Below are 15,200 nucleotides of genomic sequence, written 5' to 3' on the forward strand. Positions count from 1 at the left end.
AACGATGAAAACGGGTTTTGAACGATGAAAACTGACCCGATGAAACCTTGTAGAACTTATACCTTTGGTCTTTCGTTCCGTCTGGCCGGAACATCAGCACTTCGCCGCCCCGTCCGTCCGTTTCGGTTACCACCACGCGGCTGGTCTTCGGGTTCACGGCGATTCCTCGCGAAAACGCCGTCCGGCGCAGTGGGATCTGCTCCCGCGGTGAGCCGTCCCTGGTGTACCTGTAAGAAACAGGAGGAGCGAGTAGAAACAGATAGAAACCCCTGGTCCCGAGCCGGGGTTCGAACCAGGGCACCAGTCCACACACCGACGCTCTGACCCATCGGCTGGGTCAGTTGGAAGCGCCTATGAACCCTCCACTGTTACACTACTCCCCTTTTCTTTTCTTTTCTTTTCAAGATTCGACATCCCTGGAGCGGCAGTCTTTGCCAGAACCGATGTGGGAACAACTGTAAGAAACAGGAGGAGCTAGTAGAAACAGATAAAACCCCTGGTCCCAGGCCTGGGTTCGAACCCACGACCAAACCCGGACACCAGGCCATATGCCGACGCTCTAACCACTCGGCTAAAATATCTAGACCCATCGGCCGGGTGAGAGCGTTTATTGAGTTAAAACTCTCCTTTAACTGCCCACCCGAGGGTGACAGCTATTCTTCCACTACTCCCCCTTTTCTTTTCTTCCGAATTCGACATCCATGGAAATGTCGAACCCACGACCAAACCCGGCTAAAAGGTCCAGACCCATCGGCCAGTAGAGCCTATAAACCCCCAATGTTACATACCGCACAGCGACGGTACCAGAGGCGTGCTTCCCGACTATCCACACGCTGCCGTCCCCGGCTACGCACACGTCCTCCGGAGCCACCATGTTACCCTCCGGCGTGGCGGTTGGGAACATCCGGAGAAACACGCCTTCGATGTCGAACACTTGGACTCGCCGGTTGAAGGTGTCGGCCACGAGGATCTCGTTGTCAGCAGACACGGCCACCCCCCGCGGGTTCTGAAACTCCCCCGGCCCCGAGCCTTGCTTACCGAACATCGCCATCTCTTCCGCGGCCATTACATCTTCGTCTGTAATAAGAACAGCATAACGATATCAAGTAGGCTGCAGGGCGCAAGGCATAATGATTCCATCATGGCTTGAAATTTAGACAATGGTAAGGTTAGAATTCATCCCGTGCAAATACGTTAGTAGGAAGGATACTTTTTTTTTCTACTTAGAGTTGGCAGAAAAAATATATTAAGTCTTTACTATATTCAATGACATGCGTTCCTTGGTAACTCTTGACCAATTAGAGAAAGATGCCGCCTTTGGTAAATGTTTATCGGCTATCGTTTAATACTTTTCCTTCCGTCACATACAAATGCCTATGATTCTGTCTAGTACCTTACACTTTTACAGAAGTTATTTCACTTAGCTGCTAGTGACAATACCTGTGTACATAGGCACCCATCCCGCTCGGAAACGTGGTGTTTCTTCTTGAGTCATTGCTGTTGTGCGAGGCATCATGGCGTGTGCTTGGGGGGAGGTTTTGCCGTTGGTCACACTTGTTCGTGTTGTGTTCCGTGAGAGGGCCACAGTCGTCCAGCTCGGCTGAGTAGGCGTTTGCGTCTGTGGAAGGAAACGTTGGTTGTCTGCATGGTATCTCGAGAAAGGTCTCACTACAGTTGGCTACTTATATGCACGATGCTAACATGGAAATACTGCCTTGGCAACGGTGGGGTTATTTAGGCTATAGACATTGGCTTCTGTCGTCTTGAGCGTTTGCTGATAATTTCCTTAATTTGCCATGATACATTAAGCAAGGAGTCAACCACACGCTAAAGCAAAAGGTGTCAATCTTAGTGCCAGATCACGATTTTAAACATTCATTCACTGCTTCGTCTGGATCACCGTTATCTTAGTGTGTCAGTTCATTATGTAATGTCTTTGGCTGATTTGAAATGATTAGTTCTTTGTGGAAGATATAGCCTGACGAAGCTGTGTTTAGAAGGCAACGATAGGAAAGACATAAGCACTCCCACACCAACCTGATATGAAGGGAACGCGGTTGTCATGGCAACGGTCTCTGTGGTGACCAGCGTCGTTCCTATGACGACCAGCGTTGTCAAGGCAACCGTTGCGCAGATCAGCCTGGATAAAGACTTCATCCAGCAACACGCGAGTTGTTTGTCGACATCTGAGGTTGGAAGAGAAGAAAAGAATGGTTTAATGTTGAGATGTTTTCTCAGATATTTCTTTCTCAAAAGCGGTTGAGATGAAAAGAGGTTGATCTTTCCAGGAAGCTGTTTTCAATAGTTTGATGCATAAATGTAAGTAATATGTCTGGCGCAGGCTTCCATGGCATCAATGTTTCAAGTGCATAAAGTGACCAACTTGGATCCCAGGNGGGTCCGCGCGGACCCCAGCACTATATATTCTGTAATATCTTTTTTGTTTCTAAAGATTTTTTTCTGAAATTTTAGGTAATTGTCACCCACAAAGTTGTCTCTCAATACAGTGCAGAAAACTCCGTTTCTACCATTTATAAAAAAAATTATATCTGATTTTCTTTTGGGGTCCGCGCGGACCCCAGCCGGCTTTCGATCATAACGGATACACTGGCGTTCTTATACATTACCTTATTTCCGTTTTTATATGTTTTTATGCATTCATCGTATGTCTACCAAGTTTTCAGAGAATGGTGTAGTAATAGAATTAAATGTTAATAACTTTGGTGTAATTATGACGTCATATGACGTCAGAGCTAATAACATAGTCCGCCATATTGGATTTTGACCAATGACGTCATCAAATTAGCATATTCTATGCATATTAAATGATTTAACTTATATTTAATTATGTAAGATGTTATTAATGTTGGAAAAGAAGTGTAATTTTATATAAAACTCATAAAATTTTTATGTTTAAACCAAAATTACTTCTATTTTAAAAAAACTGCCTGCTAGAAACCCGTTGCCATGGCAACACAAAAAAACATCAACTTACTAGTATAAAGCTAATATGAACTTTTTTCCAGAGACATTTTAGGAAAGGTCTCCAAATTTGATAATTCTAGCGCAAGCCGCTTAGCCGCTATCTGAGATCAAAGTTGGGCCTCAAAAGCCCCTTCAGTCTGAAATGGGTTCAAAATAGGGTATTTCTTCTTGTCTTCTTTTCTTCACCAAAAAATAGAGAAAGTTCAAAATGTATGATTTTTGTATGTAATGTGGACACAGAGGTTCCCACATCAGTTTCAATTGAGCTGATAGCATGTTGATAATTTCTAAAAATTAGCAAAAAACTGCTCTGGGGTCCGCGCGGACCCCAGGTGTACAGATTAATCAGTCCGGGAAGGTATTCTGTTGAGGGTTAAGCAAGGAGTCAACCCCACGCTAAAGCAAAAGGTGGCAATCGTAGTGTCAGATCACGATTTTAAACATTCATTCACTGCTTCGTCTGGATTACCGTTATCTTAGTGTGTCAGTTCATTATGTAATCTCTTTGGCAGATTTGAAATGATTAGTTCTTTGTGGAAGCTATAGCCTGACGAAGCTGTGTTTAGAAGGCAACGATAGGAAAGGCATAAGCACTCCCACATCAACCTGATATGAAGGGAACGCGGTCGTCATGGCGACGGTCTCTGTGGTGACCAGCGTCGTTACTATGACGACCAATGTTGTCAAGGCAACCGTTGCGCAGATCAGCCTGGATAAAGACTTCATCCAGCAACACGCGAGATGTTTGTCGCCATCTGAGGTTGGAAGAGAAGAAAAGAATGGTTTAATGTTGAGATGTTTTCTCAGATATTTCTTTCTCAAAAGCGGTTGAGATGAAAAGAGGTTGATCTTTCCAGGAAGCTGTTTTCAATAGTTTGATGCATAAATGTAAGTAATATGTCTGGCGCAGGCTTCCATGGCATCAATGTTTCAAGTGCATAAAGTGACCAACTTGGATCCCAGGAGATCTCAATTCTTGCTGTGTTGATGTTCTGATGTTCTTACAATGAATGACAAAATGTGCAGATTTGCGTCTCATAAAACGTACATTTTTCTCCGGGATTTTTCCAATTGGCGTGACTACAAAAAGGAAATGAATAGAGGAATAAAACAGCAATAAACCTTTTTGCTGAGTCCATTGCAACACAAAATGTATTTAATACTATATTATACCATAGACTTTCGTTGTTATCAATAAGGCTGACATGAATTTTGTTTGTTTCAAGGACAAGATTGACAGATAGGAAATGTTGCTTAATGGTGACCTTGAACTGACCTTGCAGCTGAGGAACGCCCTTCTGTGCCTGGGTGCGGTCCTCATGTCCACCTGTCTCCTGCTCAAAACTAGCTTCTCCTGCAGCTGCCTGAATCACGACCGGCTCAGCCTCTTCGTACACACCCTCCTGCCGACCTGGCGAACACTCCCTCTCGGCCGTTGCCTCTCGGAGACGCCGCGGGGGCAGCCTTACCGGCTGCGGTACCGAGTACTGATGCCATCCCGCACAAGAATCAGACTCGCCTGTGTGTTGTCGGATTTCAACTATTCTAATGGCATTTCTCGCACGAATGGGATTCACTGGTTCAGCCTGGTCATAAACATCATTGCCAATCGCCAAGGGCCGTGGATACCTGTTGCCGTCCATACTGCATGTGGCCGTGGGCACAACAGACTGTTTTTGACCGTACTTTTACCGTAGTAATTGTCTGGCGTAAGGCTCTTTAACTTTTTAACTTTAAGTCTCAAAGGCCAGGTAGGACTTTTTTGGTGTTCAGTGAAATATGATGCGTGGAAAGGACTTCAAGGGAACACTACATCCTGTTTGTAACATTTCCGTCTGGGAGAACACAGGCGGCCATTTCAATCAGAATCAAGTCAAAAACATCACCATACTTGGCAGGGAATTGGAAGGTAGCTGATTTTAGTATTCTGATTGTGCAAGAGTTCCATTATTGTCTTCTTTTTTTTTACATAATGACAATAATGTAATTAGTGAAAGAGTGGGGAGCTATTGATAAGGGAAAGTCCCCGGACAACCTATGAGTGGTTCCTAATACGTACATCTTGTGTCTAGTTTAAGATATGTAAAAGTGAAATAAGGACAGTGTAGCCGTTATAGTTTGTAAACCATTCTTTTGCTAATAACGTATGAAACAGCAGGAATTTAAGGAGTACAACTTTAACCACACTGAAAATGTTTGCAACACTGGTAATATCTATTGGTGAATTTAGAACGCATAAATACATGCTAGTTCAATTCATTACAATGTATGAAACTTATTATTATTATTACAAATGTATTGAATGAAGGCACCTTGCAATTCGGGACATGTCTATGTACAAAATCAAATTTACTTAAGATTGAAAATATTTGGTCATTTTAAGTTCCTAGCTACACCAATCTTAATCTATATCAGAAGTTCCAAGCCAGCTAGTTACTTTGCCCTGGTTAGAACGTACATGATAGAGAAGGCATAAACAAGGTCAACACCAGTGAATACATCTTTGAAACTATACATGGCCACTAATATATGAGGTCACTGTTAAGTCTTGCTTTTGGTTTGGAACACACAGTAACGATGGCAGTAAACGTCCGTGGACCAGAATCAGCGACAAGGAGTCTGACATGTGGGAGAGTGGACTCGATCTAGAGTCAGTCACTCAATCCACAGACCCGCAGCAGGTTTTGGTGTGACTCTTCCCAGTACTTAGACTCTAAGAGCTTCTTCTTGTATTCTGCTGCTTTGTCGAATTCATGTTTAGAGTGCTTCAACGTGTCCACGATCTTCTTTGCCCATTCTTTTGCAGCGACATCTAAATCGGACTCCCTCACACTGGTTTCTACAATCCTGTGCCTCATATCTGCAGGGCACTTCTCCTTCTCGATCAAGTCCATGATCATGTCTGCCAGGCCTGACTTATCAGAGATGAGTACCGGGATGCCTGCTGCGATGGCCTCCAGACCGATCAGTCCGAACGGCTCGGCGCGGGACGGCATCACGACGAGATGGGCCTGCTTCATTTCCTGAGCGATATCCTCCTGGGTTCCACACGGCCGTAGTGTGGGCTTGATGTTACCACTGTGCAGGTTCTCCTCCAGGATTTTCTTGCTCGCTTCATAGTCATCTTCATCTATCCCGCGAACACGCAAACTGACGTTTGTGATCTTCTCTGCCACCTCCCCCATGGCCCGTGCTATGACGTCACGGCCTTTCAGCTTGTCCACTTCGGTCACTCTCCCAACAGACAGCACGACTTTCTGCCCTCCTCCTGGTCTGACAGAGATGGCCTCGAACACTGGGGATGGTCTTGGAAGAAACAAGAAGTGTTTTTTTGGCCTGCTTTCTCCAAGTGACCTGTACTTTGTCTCGAAGTAGTCGTAGATTCTTCTTCCCAAGGAGAACACGGCATCTGCATTCTTGGTATCCTCGAGGATGTCTTCCATCTTCTTTCCAGCGGTCATCGCTTTCTCAGCTCCTTCGTAGTACTCCGTCTCTTCAGGCATGTCGTGGTTGAAAAGGACCAATTTTGCCTGTTGTCTTCTTGTATGCTCTTTGCAGCTTCACTTGTAACATCTACATGCCCCACTATGCACTTCAGATCCTGTGGTATGTCTGGGTAATGATTGTTGTGCTCAAAAGTCAACCATTCCAAAGAAGGCGTCCTCTTGTCCCTGGGTTTTTTGACAGGAAGATGCAAAATGACACCATCCTCTGTGGCACACCTCTTGTCATCTTCAGATGCTTGCAAAGCTGTAACATGAACTGTAGCACCATGGAATTTCAGAAACTGTGCCACCTGACGGTTTGTGATAGAAGTACCTCCTTGGGACGTATCGTACTTATCGTTGACCAATAGAACAGACTCTGCAATTCAAAAACAATGTAGGCGTGTCATAACAAGAAAAATCCATTTCGAGTTATGACGGGTAAAATGCAGGCAGGCGCCATGAAACGATACTTGCTTGATTGCCCTATTGATTAAGAAGGACTGTTTCTCCCATTAGCTGAAAACCTATTTGGGTTACTGGGTCGTATGAAGCAATTTTGTTAAAATATTAAATAAATAATTGTTGATAGAATAATATTTCCGGACAAAACATTCTCTGTACATGTTTATTTTTTTTCAGTATGCATGACTTCATCCATACCTTGCTTTGATCGCTTTACCGGGGGTTCACTGTCGCTGGACTCGCCAACATGCCGAGTTTTGGCTTTCCTCTTTCCACCTGTAACAAAATAAGATTGTTAAGCAATATATATGCCATGTAATGTTATCCATAATTTTTATGATTTCCTTCTCCTGTCTGACCTAACGTCGTACGGAATGATAACTTTCAGGCAGAGGCGAAGAAGAAATTAGAAAATGGTACAAAATTATTATATCTTACCTTTCTTATGTTGTATCTGGGACGCCTTTGTCATGGTGATCACAGTGCCTTCCTTCTGCTGAACCTGACTTGTCCCTCCTTCATCTGTAATGGACATAAGATAAGAATGTTTACAGCTTAAATAAAGACAATTCATGGTTAGTGGAGTGCCAAGAAGTTCAACTTTCTTTTGTCTCTGTATCATATATGTAGCACCGCGCTGTTGCAGAAACTGGGCCACCTGACGGTTTTCGGTAGACCTACTTCTATGAGACTTACCGTACTTATCGTTAACCATCAGAACAGATGGGACCTCTGCGAATGGAAAATATCCAGTTGTTACTAACAAAATCTATGTCGCATTATAGATTCCAAGATACATAATGATGCGATGATACGTAATGATACATATAGATGCCACTGAATACCTTGAAATTCATAATAATGCGTATAAAATTGCCTTCAATATTCATTGAAGGAATTTCCATTTAGTTTAAAGGAAATATCCTCACCTTGTTCGGACTGCGCGGCTTGTGGAAAGGACAGGCTTACAGAAACCTGGTTACTCCTACCCTCGGTGACTCCATCTACCACGGAAACAGAAACACAGGTTTCATGGAGGAAAGCGTATATACGTCAAGGCACGTGATTCTCACGTTCAAGGCATGTGTAGCTAATGGCATCAATCATCTACTCTAACATGGCATTACCTTACATGTATATTATATTATTTAGTAAGTAGTTTCATGGACATCAGAACAGAGATGACATTAATAAAGGTTTCCTACCTCGCCTTGCTTTCTTTGCCAACGCGGGACTATCGCTTGGCAGGCTGGACTGTCGTTTTCCGGATTTCTTCTTGCCTGATGTCATAAAGAAAACATGGCGATTTTCCCAACTGCATAAAAGCGTGATACGCTCGTCTGGTGCTAACCTTTTCGGAACCAAAACTACTACTAATAGTTATGACTCACTTTCTTACCATACCATATTTACGCCTTTAGACCCAACCTTATAAGGGCTGCTACCATGTCCTAAAAGAAGTTCTGCTCATATAATTGGCTGTTTTGTTTCAAGATCAATTTTGCAATTGTCTGCCTTTTCTTACCTAGTACATAAAAAAGCGCCTACCTTGCAGAGAGTGTAGGTAGACATGGGCTGAATCTATCCGACGGATGGGGTCACTCACTGGTTCACCTGCTTCTGACAGTAGTGTGAAATGTACTGCTCCTTCAAACTTCCCCTTTCCTATCTGCGGATCTCGCAGCTTCAGTCTGACTGATTTTCGGTTGCAGTTCGCCGGCGGGAAGACGAATTGAATACCAGGTGGCTCCGGCGGAATGTCACGTGGGTCTCCAATGACGTCCTCTTCCTCGCCAAATCGCGCACGGATTCTCTCCTTCTTGTCCATAATGACCTCTTGTTGGAACGGCGGTGGTGTCTTAAAGTTATCTGCTCTGAAGTAGTCCGTGACTTTTTTGTCCTTCTCGATGCACAGCAGATGAATGCGCTTGTCGTCTGTCGTTGCCTCATTGGGACTGATAATGAGATGCACTTTGTCGTCACCGTACCTTGTAACAAGGACATCTATAGCTTTGGTTTCCTCTTGATTGGCCGCCTCGTCCTGCTGTTCTGTACTAGTGCCAGTAGAGGAGTCTTCTGCAGCACTGTCTTTTTTCTTGGCACCGACAACGCTAAAACAGTGGAATGTATGGAAATAGATTCAACATATTTTTTGACCAATGATGAATAACCTGTCATCTCATTAAAAATACTCGTGTTTGATTAAACAGATATTTTCTCTTGTTTCTTTTATCCAGCTAAGTGTTTTACCTGCAGAAGTGACACGTTGTGAAGGTGATCGTGTCCTTGGTCTCTCGAACCTCGGTGCTTAATGTCGACCAGTGATCAGTGGACCTTTTCATCAGGATGGTTCTGCCCAGGTTGCAGGTGCTTTTCCATGTCCAGGGCAGGGTGACAGTGACAGGCTTTAGGAAGTCTTCCTCGGTGTCTAGGTGCACGGTCATTACCGGTGTCACAGCCGAGAAACTCTTTGCCATAGTTTCATCTATGGGCAGCATGTCAACCTTTCAAATTTACAAAAACTCAATTAGAGCCATGATATAGGAATATTCTGAGCCAGAATATATTGTAAATGTACATAATGTAAGTTACATTTGTATTTGAAATATTTATGCAGAAAACATTGTGAGATTTACTATGATGTGATCTTCATTCATGGCTTGACATTTCTTCTTCTCCAGAGATATCAGATACATAGACAGGAAGCAAAAAAAAGAGCTATTACTTGCTATGCTTTACCCTACGACGTCTAGGATGATTCTGAGTTCGGTTTAACTTTTAGACATAGTAAACAAGACTTTGTGCACTACAGTAAACAGTAACACAATTCAAACGGAAACAAAGACGATCTTACCTCCAAAGACATGAACCTTTTCTTCTTGACGCATCCTTTCGGAAAGGAGATAGTGACGCCATCCTCTACAACCGTGCAGCCTTCTTCTGTGATCTGGCGTGTGTACAGAACAACAGAAGACGACGCCTGTAGAAACAATACCGTGTTAGTCATTCTGACTGAAATCAAAGTAGACTTTTATGATCGTATCATGCACAATGATCATGACTACCGATATCAACGCACCTTCCTCAGGATCTGTGTAGCAGTAAGACTGATTTTGGTACTGGACGTTTTTTCTTCAGTCATTGGTACTTCTGTTGATGCCATATCCAACATCCCCGCACAGCGCCTGCCGAGCACCTCTAGCAAACGCTCTCTGGTTCCATCAGGGTACGCGAAGACCGGAAAGATCAGGTTCTTGTTCTGTACGCAGAATCCGTACCCGAGCGTGGACCAGTGCCTGCTGTGGAGAGTCTGGGGTGTGATGATTGGTACGATCATCCTGACGTTCCGCTGGAGGAGATGACCTAAGAGTTTGTCTGTGATAATATCGCCAGGTTCGATGAAGTCTTCAGACACCGTTACACCGTACCTGCTGGAGGACTGGACTAACTGTTTCAACAGTGGCTGGACGAGCATGTCGTGGTAGTCTCCGACGTGTAGGAGAACAATTTCGTTCCCTGGGAATAAAAATTAAGCATCAATATTGTAATTTATGAACAAAGTGTCAGACAAACACACTGTTAAACCAGGCAAAGCATCAAGGAAGGAGGAAGATAAATCAGAGGCTTCAAACTACAGCCAGGGAAGACGTACCTCTCTCTTCCCTGGGGAACATGGGTGCTCTCTCAGGCAGACAAACTTCCACGGACGCTCCCAGCAAGCGACGACACATGTCTCCGGACCTGTCGACGGTGGCAACTAGCTTTTTGAACCTGCTGACGGATGTGAGCTCGTGCCTGATGCGATCGCACTGCGCCAGACTCAGCCCTCTGCAGGTCTCCATACAGTCCAGGACAGGGCCGATCGTGTGGACTGCTTTCATATCATCTGGGGTCACCTTGGGCTCTATCATCACGGGTCCGGAACCACCTGAGTTCTCTGCATGTGGAACATATTGTAATCAATAACGATTTAAAACATTATTTAAAGAAGAATATATATAAACTGGACAAAATCGGCCATCTGATTGGCTTTACCTGCACAAGGCGTTCTCGTGTCACCGCTACCACCCATCCAGACATCGCTGAAGTCTTCTGGAAAACTGAGATTAAAACTATAAGTTAGTCACACATGGCTTACATATAATGCACTGTTAGGAAGATACATGGAATGTGCGGACCCTCTGGTATATTTCCGTCTAACAAACGTACAGGAAGAATGATGAGCTAATCAAATGAAATGGTTTTTGATCCACTGAAAAATTGAAAATGAATCTGGTCTCACCGACTGGATCCTGTTGCCGTTTCTTGCTCGATGTCAGACAGTGGATGGAATACTGGTGTTCCGGTTTCTTCACCTGACTCTTCCCCAAAGCACCAGTCATACTGGATAGACGGGATCCACTTCTCCTTGATCTCGAAGAGACAACTGCTGAGAACTTTCTCACGGGAAGGCCCTGTGTGAACTCTGTCTGGTCTTCAGCCCACAGAAGCTCCACCTTCAGGTAGTGCTTCACTTTGGTTACCACGAACTGTTGCTTCACATCGTCGGTAGGGAAGCGGCCACAGCCGGCGAACACGTGGGACTCTTCAAGACCAAACCTGCGCACACAGATGGCCTGTAGACGGTAGAACATGCCGCTTGGCAGGAACATGTTGTCGAATACGACATACAGAGGACGCCGGCCTCTCCTCATGTGCCCAGGATACAAGGTGCTGTCGTCAGGCTTTGCGGACAGGAGAGAAGGTACGAAGTAGATCTCTTCTTTCTCAGGCTTGCCCGCTGTGTCACCAAACCCACCGATCGGCGTGGCGTTGCAGAGGAGGTAGTACTTTTCCATCAGTCGCTTCAGGAAGGACTTGTGCCGCAGGAAGAAGGGTTTCTGCATCTTCTGATCTGCTTTGGTCCAGATGATTGTCAACAGCCTGTCACTGAGGATGCCTTCGGTCTCCAGCCTACTCCACATCTCGGCAACTTCCCCATCCGTGCTCCTGTCCTGTTGGTACTCCGGGACGGTGATGATGGTCTTGAAGACGTCAATCATCACCTGGGGTCGAAGGGCCACGTGATCATGTAGAACGGGTTCGTTGATGAAGATGATGTCACCAAGGTCGTGTAGGAAGGTCAAAATGTCGGCAACACGGCTGTCGTCCGTGATGCCCACGTCATCACTCCGGGCCAGATCCACGACATCTTGGAACCGGCAGAATGGGACGTCATCTCTCCTCTTGTCCATCAGTTTGGACTTCAGATGAAGCCAATTGATCGGCACCTTCTCGCCCATGAACCACAGACCCTTCGCCACCTCACGGAGGTATTCTCGGAGCTCGTCAATGTCGCTGTTGTCCTTGTCGAAGTTGTCGATGACAAATATCTTTGGCAAGACGTGTTTACCAGCAGCCTTGCCGCTTATATGGTCAAGTATGTCTTTCTTGTACTCCTCAATGTCAGACTGAAATCAAGAGCACAAATTCATCTTAAAGACCTCAAAGTACTGTTGATCCTTCCAGCCATTGATACTAACATGTTTTAAGGCAAAGACAAGCTTAAAGACTAATCTTAGAGTTTAGTACATATCTAAACATCCTCCATACCTCGCTGACCCTACCCTTGTGCGTGAGGACCAAGACGACAGGCGGCTCTCCTGTCTGCTCCCGCCCGTGCACCAGGGTGTGTGTGCGGATTGAGTTCAGCCAGTGGTCTAAGTAGTCTGCACAAGTAGAGTGTTTCATTATTTTCTCGTACGAAATAAAAAAAATCTATTTTGCCAGCTTTTCAACACGTCCTTGTGTGCTTAAGTTCTTTTTTAATTCCCATGTTCAAGCTTTGGAGTTAACCGCATAGTTGTTGCCATTGTTATAGAAGTAGTACGTACCTCTTCCAGTTACGAGGTTGTCCGCTGAAGCTTTGTAGTCCAAATCAGGAACAGGGTCGGACAGCTTCTGCAGCAGTGACATGACCAGGATGTAAATCCCGCGGTACGTGAAGAAGCACTGGTGCGAGCCGTAGTACGTGGCCTGGCCGCCGAAGTCCCAGAGGGAGAGACGCGGGTGCTCGGCTGTTCCAAGCTGCTCCTCGGTCACGCCACTTTGGAGTCGCTCCTTGGCTTTTGCTATGACGTCATCCGGAATGTCTTGTGTTTGCTGTTGAATCGTCACGTCACTCTGACGTCGATGTTTAGCTTTTATTTTGACATCATCCGGAATGTCTTGTGTTTGCTGTTGAATCGTCACGTCACTCTGTAGTGGCTGTTGAGCTTTTGTTATGACGTCACCCGGAATGTCTTGTGTTTGTCGTGATGTAGTCGTGGCAACAACTTCTTCTCTCCCTGAAACGAAAGATTTGCGTTGTTTAATAGATCTTACTTGAAATCAGTGAACCTGAACTATCAAAATTTACCTTTGCCATTCATTCTTTTCCATATCTTTTCTGTAGAGGCCATTTTTCTGTAGAGGGCTCAAAGAAATACCTTTACAACAAGACAATTTCCATTTACAACAAAGTCAAACGTAAAGCAACAAGTTCCCATTTCTACATCTTCTATAATGTGCATTTCTAACTGATAAAAACGCCTCTGCATTTCTCACCTTCTTTCTCATCTTCCTTTTTCAGTTTCGGTGTCTCCTTTAGCGGTTTCTCTTGCTGTGTTTGCAACGTCCGCTTCCTTGTCGTTTTTTGTGCTTTTCCTGCGTCTTATATGAACACGAGAACATCAGNTCTTTTTTCTTGGCACCGACAACGCTAAAACAGTGAAATGTATGGAAATAGATTCAACATATTTTTTGACCAATGATGAATAACCTGTCATCTCATTAAAAAATACTCGTGTTTGATTAAACAGATATTTTCTCTTGTTTCTTTTATCCAGCTAAGTGTTTTACCTGCAGAAGTGACACGTTGTGAAGGTGATCGTGTCCTTGGTCTCTCGAACCTCGGTGCTTAATGTCGACCAGTGATCAGTGGACCTTTTCATCAGGATGGTTCTGCCCAGGTCACAGCTTTTCCATGTCCAGGGTAGAGTGACAGTGACAGGCTTTAGGAAGTCTTCCTCGGTGTCTAGGTGCACGGTCATTACCGGTGTCACAGCCGAGAAACTGCTTGCCATAGTTTCATCCATGGGCAGCATGTCAACCTTTCAAATTTACAAAAACTCAATTAGAGCCATAATATAGGAAACAGCGAGCAGATTATTATTGGAATGAGCAGAGCACTTTGGACTGTAGTGGCTGTTGAGCTTTTGTTATGACGTCACCCGGAATGTCTTGTGTTTGTCGTGATGTAGTCGTGGCAACAACTTCTTCTCTCCCTGAAACGAAAGATTTGCGTTGTTTAATAGATCTTACTTGAAATCAGTGAACCTGAACTATCAAAATTTACCTTTGCCATTCATTCTTTTCCATATCTTTTCTGTAGAGGCCATTTTTCTGTAGAGGGCTCAAAGAAATACCTTTACAACAAGACAATTTCCATTTACAACAAAGTCAAACGTAAAGCAACAAGTTCCCATTTCTACATCTTCTATAATGTGCATTTCTAACTGATAAAAACGCCTCTGCATTTCTCACCTTCTTTCTCATCTTCCTTTTTCAGTTTCGGTGTCTCCTTTAGCGGTTTCTCTTGCTGTGTTTGCAACGTCCGCTTCCTTGTCGTTTTTTGTGCTTTTCCTGCGTCTTATATGAACACGAGAACATCAGTGATATATCACTGTACCTTCGTCTCTGTGTGTGTTTCTAGAGACAGAACTTTAGCAATACGATGACATTAAACGTCATAGAAGCGTCTTGTTTTTTGTATACATTCTAGATTGATAAATAAAACATTATGCTTTTAATTTATTACCCTAACCATAGTTAACCGTTGTTCTGACCGTGTGCGTTAACATTCTTGTCCTGTACATTTGTATATCGTGTCCATAGATATGTAAAAGTGATGTCGGTACCTGTAGGTTTCTTTTCTCATTAAGAATTCTTATTAACCGCCTGTTCACTGTCACCATACTTCTCCATGCCAGGAGAAGAGACTACGTACTATTACCTTACTAACACCTACCCGATGATAAGCCCACGTTGTGGGGCTAGGCAGTAATGAAGAAGAAGTAATCCCTGTTTTTGCCGGAACAGGTGCAGCAGGAGCTTGATGCCGTTGTTGGTGAGGGTCTGCCCGCCCTGTCCCACCGTTCCCAGCTGCCCTACGTGAACGCCTGTCTGCTGGAGGTCATGGATCATTGCACCTCTCTCGGTTCCCCACTCAAACATGTTATTAATTAA

The 15,200-nt window shown here is 44.5% G+C and overlaps 1 protein-coding gene across 1 annotated transcript; it reads right to left on the reverse strand.

The window, feature by feature from the left end:
- Nucleotides 1-5,586: 5,586 nt before the first annotated feature.
- On the reverse strand, nt 5,587-13,623 carry LOC109485102 (the record flags this gene model as incomplete). The annotated part of the gene is given in 18 exon segments (XM_019788536.1): nt 5,587-6,523; nt 6,526-6,849; nt 7,134-7,211; nt 7,374-7,457; nt 7,632-7,667; nt 7,865-7,939; nt 8,141-8,215; nt 8,484-9,046; nt 9,186-9,439; nt 9,790-9,915; nt 10,015-10,451; nt 10,588-10,872; nt 10,971-11,035; nt 11,218-11,368; nt 11,371-12,385; nt 12,528-12,643; nt 12,809-13,261; nt 13,521-13,623. Coding segments are annotated over 18 exon segments (5,127 nt in total), but the record flags the coding sequence as incomplete, so codon positions are not given.
- Between the last annotated feature and the right edge of the window lie 1,577 nt (nt 13,624-15,200).

The sequence above is a fragment of the Branchiostoma belcheri genome, unplaced genomic scaffold, assembly GCF_001625305.1.
Source record: "Branchiostoma belcheri isolate BF01 breed outbred unplaced genomic scaffold, Haploidv18h27 scaffold721, whole genome shotgun sequence".
Lineage (NCBI taxonomy): Eukaryota > Metazoa > Chordata > Leptocardii > Amphioxiformes > Branchiostomatidae > Branchiostoma > Branchiostoma belcheri.